General features: G+C 41.5%; 1 protein-coding gene across 12 annotated transcripts in view; it reads left to right on the top strand.

Annotated features, from left to right (window-relative positions):
- The first annotated feature begins 2,211 nt into the window (after positions 1-2,211).
- The window catches only part of MED12L (mediator complex subunit 12L), a 321,530-nt gene continuing 314,254 nt past the window's right edge, over positions 2,212-9,487 (top strand). For all 12 annotated transcript variants that reach the window (XM_073359680.1, XM_078854411.1, XM_078854410.1 and 9 more), the window contains exon 1: positions 2,212-2,323. In XM_073359680.1, the coding sequence (XP_073215781.1) occupies positions 2,225-2,323 (99 nt within the window). In that variant the 5' untranslated portion in view covers positions 2,212-2,224. The remainder of the gene's footprint in view (positions 2,324-9,487) is intronic.

Here is a 9,487-nt window from a genome sequence, read left to right as displayed (position 1 = left end):
CCAAGCCCAAATGTGGGATGTGATATAGGACAAAGAGCCAGAATGGGGAATATAAAAAACCATCCATGCAGAAAATTAAAAATGCTGTGGGATTCCTTACTTTAGTGCAAATGACTCCTTCTATAATGTATGCAGTGTAGTTGTAGCTGTGTCAGTCCCAGGATATTAGAGAGACACGGTGGATGAGGTAATATCTATTATTGGACCAACTTCTGTTGGTGAGAGAGACAAGCAATTGAACCACACAGAGCTCTTCTTCTGGGCTGGGAAAGGTATTTCTAGCATCACAGCTAAATGCAAGGTGGCACAGATGATTTATTATTTATTTAGCATAAGTAGTTAGCACATATTGTAAGGGACCATTCAAGGCAGAGTGGCCCATTATCAAACAACTACAACCCATACTTGATGCAGACCCCATCCTGAAAGAAATCTTTCCTGAACCCCCACTTCTGGCCTTAAAACAACCACGTAACCTCTCCAACTTCAGCATCAGATGCAAGCTCCCCACAGAGCAGGACACACCAACTCAAAGCGGCATCAGACCCAGCCAGCACAACAGATGCAAAATGATAAAAGAGAATCACCCCTTCACCTGTGGGTGAACACTTTTCACAAAGTGATCACTCTATATTTGACCTATCCTCAAAGGAAACTGGCACAAAACTTTCAAAAGATGAGCCTGGGAGCTTAAATTCATTACTCTGTTGGACACTACAAATCATGGACTGAACAGAGACACTGGATTTATGTTTATTACAACAATCTGTAACTCACTCATCCCTTTTTTGTCCTGTGACTGCAGAAATGTTAACAACCACCCTACCTTGAATGGCCCCTTAGAAAATGTGCTTACTACTTGGGATAAACAATCTGTTCCATCTTGCATTTAGCTGTGGTGCTTATACCTTTCTCAGACCTGAAGAAGAGCTTTGTGTGGGCTTGAAAGCTTGTCTATCTCATCAACAGAGGTTGGTCCAATAAAAGATATTACCTCACCCACCTTGTCTCCCTCTACAATCTCAGTTTTAGGATTCTTTATTTCAGAAGTAAATTATTTTCAACAGTAAAAGTGAGTCAGGAGAAGTGACACCAAGTTTGTTGAACGTAGGTATGTTTGCGACTAAATGAATAACATCTCTCAAAATAAAGTACAGTTGAGTGCTATGCAGAGAAGGTGTCTTTTTTCACAATAGCTATGGGTGTTTCTCCATAATACATCCACCAAACACACTGGAGTTAAGAAAGCAGTTAACCAGGCTGTAAGCCACTGTGAAAGTCTGCTGCATTTTGCAGAGCCCATATCCCATTTCCTTCACATTATTTCTAAGTGGAAGCACTTAGGGACAGCAGTTTCATTTTGAAGCAGTAGGAAGCAGCCACTTAACAGGCACAGCCAAAATTCCTGCAGATTCCCACCTGCCTCCCCCTCCACAATCTCTTTCAGGCCTCAGCTGTGCTCACTTCCATCTACTAGCATTTGTGGGAGTCACCCAAGCCCCCAGTGCTGTAGGCATTGACGGGGGGGGGGGGAACACTTTATCTGTTTAAACATTTAATGTCAGAAATAGCCAAATAACACTTAAAAAAAAAGTTTTGCTTTGTTATGACCCAAGTTATTAGTCGATGTCCTGCTATGAGCCGATCTAGTACATCTCAGTTATGTGGAGATTAATGCTTTCTCTTTCACTTGGAGATTAATTTTAAACCAGTTTATTTCTGAGCCCCTCTCAGGAGGAAGGATTTTGCTCTGCGTTGCAGTCGGGCATCTACCATCAACCCCTCGTTCTGGATGCAATTGGAAGGCATCTCCCTCCTGATGAGTGACTTGGCTGTGTCTTTAAGTGATATAGTTGAAAAAGAAATAGCCAGGCCGGTTTGAAATCCCCTCAGTGAAATTATCCTAGAGTGAGAGAGGGAGCCCTGGCAGGGCTGGGGAGGGGGGACATACCCCACCCCCAAAACCCTCCCTCCAGCTGCCCCAGGGCTCACACTGCCCTGCCCTGCCGGACCCCCAGCTGTGGGGCACTTGCTTGGCAGCAGCCTGGGGGCGATGCTGGTGGGTGTCTGTCAGGAGGCAGCATCCAGCCTGCCTCGCTCGCCGCTGCAGGAGAGAGCGAGCCAGACGGAGAGAGGGAGCCTGTCTGCAAAGTGCTGCTCCCTGGTGCTCAGAGCCTGCTCCGTCTCCAACTCCCATTCATTTTGCCGGCTAACATGAGAGATCATGGCCGCCTTCGGGCTTCTCAGCTATGAGCAGAGACCTCTCAAACGCCCCCGGCTGGGGCCGCCCGACGTCTACCCCCAGGACCCCAAGCAGAAGGAGGTGAGAGCCCGAGCCTTCGGCTGCGCCGGGCGGGGGCTCCGCGGAGCTGGCGAGGGGCAGAAGTTTGCCCGGCGGCCACCTGAAGGGGTGATGGGGGCGCGGGTCTGGGGGTGGGGTGGTGGGAAAGGAGCCTGCCGGAGCGGAGCTGCTGCCAGTGTGGGGGGAGCCCTGAACCGGGGCGGTGATGTTTTCACTGGGGGGCTGCTCCCAGCCTGGGCCTGAGGCAGCCCCGGCTGCTGCCGCCCCATTCCCCTCCCCTCCCTTGTAAAGCCTTTTAAACTTTTGAAAAATGTCGGCTGGCAAGGCAAGGCAAGGCACCCCCCACTGACTTGCATTTTCTGCGGCGAGGCTGGGCAGGCATGACAGCTCTCTGGACCTGTGTGAACAGGAGACCCCCTTCTCTGGCAACCCTGGGGGAACTGATTTCCCTTCCCTCCCGCCTTCTGGGGCAGGAAATTCTGACCCAGAGGAGATGGACAATCATTATAGACGGACAGAGGCTTGTCTATGTCCATGGATGCTGTAGTGCAGTAGGCAAGTTATTTGGCTGTTGGTCAATGGTCAGTAACATCTGCTGAAAAAAAAGCTGTTTGCTTGACTTCTAGGTGCGTTGCTTCAGCACTCTGGGTGCCACTAGCAGGTACAGTGCAGTAACCATGGCATTCTGTAGGTAGGGTACACTGCAATTAACAAGCAATTATTTAAAAATAATTGCTTGTTAAAATAATCACTCTGCTACAATTTGTCATGGGACTTGTTTATTTTTTGACTCACCTGCTTCCCATCTGTCCTGTTTTGTACAGGTTAAAGCTTCAGTCACCTGTAAACCATTTTGCCTGGGTGACTTTCCTTTTCTTACCGTGACCTCAGCCAAATGGTAGTCATTGCCCTTATAGATATTTTGAATGTAATTGAGGGAGGGAGGGGAAATCAGCAAAGATAATTGAAATGAGATGGATCCTCAAATTTGTTGAGGTAAAACCTTCTGGGAAGTGCAAGTGTTCATGTCCTTCTGTTGTTAGAAAAATTTGGTATTTTTCTTTCTAAAAGTGCATTTTAAGAAAATGTGCCCTCGAATTGTTAATCTAGATTGTAAAATTACAAATCCCAAAATAACAAGTAACTCTTAAAAAGAAAAGGAGTACTTGTGGCACCTTAGAGGCTAACAAATTTATTTGAGCATAAGCTTTCGTGAGCTACAGCTCACTTCATCGGATGCAAGTTTATGCTCAAATAAATTTGTTAGTCTCTATGGTGCCACAAGTATTCCTTTTCTTTTTGCGGATACAGACTAACAGGGCTGCTACTCTGAAACCTGTCATCAAGTAACTCTTAGGCAGCGCTTGCTGATGTGTTGACTTGCAGGTAAACCAAATAGAGATCTGAGACCACAGAAGTAGGGATAATGATTCTAATTTCAAAGGGCAGCTGGATGCATGGCCATCTCAAGTGAGAATGTATTAATTACTAAAACATAGTTTCTTAAATCTTAAGCAGTGGGCTCTGAGTGACCTTCAATTCTAAGGTAAGATGCAGCCCAAGGAATTCAGAGACTTGAAAATGTATTTTTAAAACTTGGTCAAAGGGGGAAGGGGAAGGAGGAACCATACTTGCTGCTCTCAAATATTATCCAAACATTTGATCATAGTCTCTATGCTGCTGTTGTCTCTGGTAATATAACAAAAACATATCTAGAATTATGGTTAATTCCTTTATTGAGGACTTGGGAGAGTAATTCAGGACTGGCAATATGTTCTAGTTGGTGCTTCTCTGTAAAATCTGACAATCCATTACACTGTCAGTATATCTGCTTCCTGTACATTTTTTTTCCTTTTGCCAAGAAGATTTCCCCATTTCACCTTTATATTTCTTTTACGTTCAAAGCTCCTGCTTCAAGCTGATTATGCCTCTGGCTGTCTCTAAAGTCCTGGGGTTTGATCCAAAGCCCATTGAAATCCATGAGAGACTCGCTTTTTCCATTGACTTTGTTGGGCTTTGGATCAGGCTCATGGCCCTTTGTGTGGTATGAAGGCCACGTACTTCCATTCCCTGCTATTCCTCTCCTTAGTAGCTGTATGTACTGTTCCTAGAGCACTTCCAACTTCCACCCTTTCCCCACATCTTTTTTCGGTGAGTTCACCATTTATGAAAGTTGCCAGCCTGAGTTCTGGAGAATGAATCTCTCTAGTTATCTATGGAGCAAGTATAGCATGGGCAGCAGCAATGTAAGATTCTCCAGGTCGCCTGGTTATCATGGCCCATTCATTCTTTGGTTTCTTTGCTGAGACAGCCAGCAAGGATGTCAGTGATGCTAATTTTGATGGTGATTTGCGAACATGGACGCATCTGCTATGAATTCGACTTAAACCACCAACTGATTCATATAGGTCACCAAACAGTCATCAGATTGTAACTGCTTCTGGTGACGGCTGACTTCAGATGGATTTGAACTAGTGATTTAGATAAAAGCTCCATTTTCTATCCCATTACCAATCCTCTGAACTCTTGTTTCTTCCGGCCTCCGCTTCCATCCCACATGCTGCCCTTGTTGTCATATTTATAAATAAAATTGTAGGTTACCATTATTTTGTGACACATTGTATATTTTTACAAGTGATCTTGACCAAACTTACAGAACTGTATTTGGACTAAGGTGTGACTACATACACAGATCAATTTTTAGCTCAGGAATGTGATATATTTTTAGTTAGGAAGTGGACTGATTCTTGCAGATACATTTTATACATATGCAGTCAGTTACAATAAGCGTGATAGTGGTAAGTGTCCAGATGGTTAATATTTAGAACACACTGCATGGGCATATTAGTAAGTAGAAAATAACTGCAGCCGGCCTATTATTTGCCATGAGATAATTGATTGAAGCATAACTTAGGGGGAAGACTTGCTCACTTTATGTTCACATGTTGCATTGCTATGCGTTTGTTGCAGTGAGCATACACAGTATGAAATAACGCTACCAGCATCACTCCATCTCTGTTGTTAAACCATAGTCATCATTTTTGGAAAGTGGTAATAAGCTTAAAATGATTGATTGAAGAAAAGTTAGGAGCAAGTTAGAGTAGATATTTTTGATTAGTGTGGTGTCAAAAACCATCATTTCATCCTTTACCAAATTCACACTCCATCGAGAACAGGCAACACCTCATATGTTGAATTGTCAAGTTCTATATCTCAAATCTGGTTTTACAGTAAGTGGATGCAAATATGAGGTATTGTAGGCTTTAAGACCTGGTGTTCAATGTTTTTTACAATTGGTCAGTCTCTTTGGAATTAGTAATTACTTACAGATACAAAAGGATGGTTGAAGGCACACCTTCAACTTAAAAATCTCACTTCTGTCTGAATATATTTTTACCTAAAATTGCTATAAAAGAAAGATTAAAGAATTATTTTTTTGGTGTATTACTTTGGACAATACTTGGCACTTAGAAAGTTTTACTGTGTATTCAGCTTCATCTGTTGAATGACTGCATTTTTCACATAACATAAGAGAGAAAAACTTTGAAAAAAATTAAGGAAAATGTGATTGCTGGGGAACTCGGGGCAAGTGTAGTACCTAAACCTACTTTTTTCCTTTTTTTAAAAAAATGCTTATTAGATTTCAAGTTGACAGTGTCCCTTTAAAATAAACTCAACTCACATTAAATGCTGTCTAACACAGATCTAAGGCATAACACTTAACCTAAATAATACAATACAGCATTAGGGCCAGGTCCTCCCTGTTTTGCTCATATAAGTAGTTCCATTGACTTAAAAAGCATTATAGAATTTCATCCTTATAAAACTTGTATGAAGGAGACTATTAAATCTCAAAATGATTTACAGAATCAAATTCAAAGTATAACAATTTCGTGTCATGCACATCACTGTTGTATTTAAGAAGTGCCCCCAGTAAGGAAGGGGTTTCCATTGTTCTTTCCAAACTAGAAGCATACAGCATGACTCTTCCCAAACTTCAGTTCTCTCAGGTTTAAAATGCCTCCCATTACATCCATAACCAATACTTTATTTTGTTTCAGATACTGAATTGTTTCATCCAGCATAACAGGGAAATCTATCCCAACACGATTCCCTTATGCAGTTTCAGAACATGCCTATTCTTCTTAGGCCCTTTGAAAGTACATGTAAATCACTCCTTTCTCTCATGCTCTGTGGATCCATTTAATATGTTCAGTGTCTAATCTTCACAGCCTCTGATACACTCGGCTTTAGAGCTCAGTGTTTTTCCCTTTCCAAAGTAATGGAAGCACCATTCTGAATAGTTACCCTAGAAAGCACTAATTGCCATATTAACATTAAGACTAATCCTTTCCTGCTTCCTCCCCCACCCACTTGCAATGTATTGCATCGCCCATAAGAGGTAACTAGTATAATATGTTATCTATGTGCTTTCTCATCTGTTTTAGGGAGTTATTTCTTGATCTCAGTTATAAATCAGCTGCACTACTATAAACCATGTATATGCTGGGGATTTGTGCCAGGGCAGCCGCATCAGTGGCTAAAATCGCAGTATAGACGTGAACATAAGAACGGCCATACGGGGTCAGACCAATGCCAGGTGCTCCAGAGGGAATGAACAGAACAGGTAATCACCAAGTGATCCGTCCCGTGTCGCCCATTCTCCGCTTCTGGCAAACAGAGGTTAGGGACACCATCCTTGCCCATCCTGGCTAATAGCCATTGATGGACATATCCTCCATGAATTTATCTAGCTCTTTTTTGAACCCTGTTATAGTTTTGGCCTTCACAACATCCTCTGGTAAAAAGTTCAGAAGGTGACTGTGCGTTGTGTGGAGAAATACTTCCTTTTGTTTGTTTTAAACCTGCTGCCTATTAATTTTAGTTTGTGACCCCCTAGTTCTTGTGTTATAACACTTCCTTATTTACTTTTTCCACACCAGTCTTGATTTTATAGACCTCTATCTCATCCCCCCCCTTAGTCCTCTCTTTTCCAATCTGACAAGCCCCAGTCCTTTTAATCTCTCCCAATACAGAAGGTGTTCCATACTCTTAATTTTTGTTGCTTTTTTATGAACCTTTTCTAATTCCAATATATCTTTTTTTAGATGGGACGACCACATCTGCATGCAGTATTCAAGATGTGCGTGTACCATGGATTTATATAGAGGCAATATGATATTTTCTGTCTTATTATCTATCCCTTTCTTAATGATTCCCAACATTCTGTTTGCTTTTTTGACTGCAGCTTCACATTAAGTGGATGTTTTCAGAGAACTATCCGTGGCCTTACTTAGGAAGGGTTTGGGTATCCGAACTACTACTTTAGCCTGGGAGTAAAGGCCCCAAAATCCAATCCCTCTGTCTGTCGCTGCTGCCGGTTGAAAAAAGGAAATACGTTTTTGTGAGAGTTTAGGCCAGAGCTGAAATTAATGAGACATTATACATGCTTATCAGCTAAGACATCTGCTTTTTCAGTAATGTCTGTTACCTTACAAATGCCTACAGAGAATATAAAGATAGCATTACAAATGTAGCTGAACATGTGCAGCTCTGACTCATTCACCTGTCCTTATTGGTACATACTCTGGATTTAATTCTACATTTTTGTATTTCATTTTTTATCTCAGTTTTGTTTTCATTCTTAGACTGGAAAAATAAATACAAAAACACAGAAGCTGATCATAACAGCTTGTATACTGTTAATTTTTTATATAGAGCATTTCTAAAATGTTTAATAGTAATCCAGTAAGTCTGAAAATGCAATCCAGGTTTACTTTCAGTGTACTAGTCCTTGTCCATGACAAATTTGTTAGCAAATGACAGAAACAGGTTGCTATTCACATTTAATATGAGAGCGAGAAAATACCTGAAATAATAACAAAACTCTTCCCAGCTCACAAATGGTTTTGCAGTTGTGTGGCTCAAAATGTGATTTTTTTTAAAAAAAAAAATATTGACAGCTCAAAGTATTGTCTAATCACACCTAGTATTTTACGGGGGATGGGGAGAAGCCTCAAATTGTCTTTCAAACCTTCACATACCAACCTTAATTTTAAAATGGGCAATCTAAATGTGTACTCTCAGACCTGAACCTTCCTTTAGATATGCAGTTTATATGTGTGTATTTGTGCTGGTATAGTTTATAAGGAAAAAACCCAGATACATGAGGTAGATGATAGCTGAAGTGAGTGGAAAGACTCCCATTGACTTCTGCGGTCTTTGAGTCAGGCTCTTAATATTATGCTGTAATCCTAATTCCCATGATAGAGGAGATGTTGTCTTTCTGATATAGAACTCTCAAATTTGGTGTGTACTAAAATGCATCCTTGTATATCTCAAAAACAGCTTGTGTGTGTGTGTGTGAGAGAGAGAGACACACACACACATGGCTACTTTCTCTGGGTTTATGTTTTATCTCTTCAAAGAGGTTTACAAATGTTAACTAATCCTCATAGCAACTGTATGTGGTAGGTAGTTAAGTGTTCCTGTTTTACAGAGAGGATGAGGGTCTGGCCCTGGCTATACCAGCCTTGTGTTGAGTTGCATTCTACGCCCATGGGCAGAATCAGCCCTAAATGCTTTATACAAGGTCACTAGGGTGTCAATGTGATTTGAACACACAAGTTCCTGGCACACAATCCCGTTTCATAACCACTATAAATCACAGCTTCATAATAACTCATTTCTAACCCCTTGTAGTTGCTTTGTGTGGTGTCATCAATGAAATACCATGTTACAGCATGTTAGCACTGTGTGCTGTGTTTCTTTATCTCCTAAATCCAACTGATAGCACTAATTCCTTCATATATGTTAAAAGATGACCACACCTCTGTTTGAAATCTCATCAGTCACATGGAAAGAAATTGTGTTAGGTGTGTTTCAAGATGGCATGTTGAATTAATCAGTCGTGCATTTACTTACTTACACACACCTCCCCAGCAGCAACTTCTGCAAATGGAAATATAGCCAATTTAATGGACACTTCAATTAACACATATAACTAATGTATTTTGCACTTTAGTGATAAGTTTTGTACATGTTTATAGTTAAGGATCAGTCAGGATTTTCATGATACAGTGGCTCAGGTCACTGTCACTTATGGGGAAAACCAACAGTTGGGAGCCAGAGAGGAGGAGAACTCTCCCAACATCTCTATGCTGTAAATTGACGAAGTTCAAGCTG

Source organism: Lepidochelys kempii, chromosome 9 (genome assembly GCF_965140285.1).
Source record: "Lepidochelys kempii isolate rLepKem1 chromosome 9, rLepKem1.hap1, whole genome shotgun sequence".
NCBI classification, from domain to species: domain Eukaryota; kingdom Metazoa; phylum Chordata; order Testudines; family Cheloniidae; genus Lepidochelys; species Lepidochelys kempii.
Note: the sequence above shows the minus strand (reverse complement) of the source record. Positions and strands in the feature narration are given on the sequence as shown.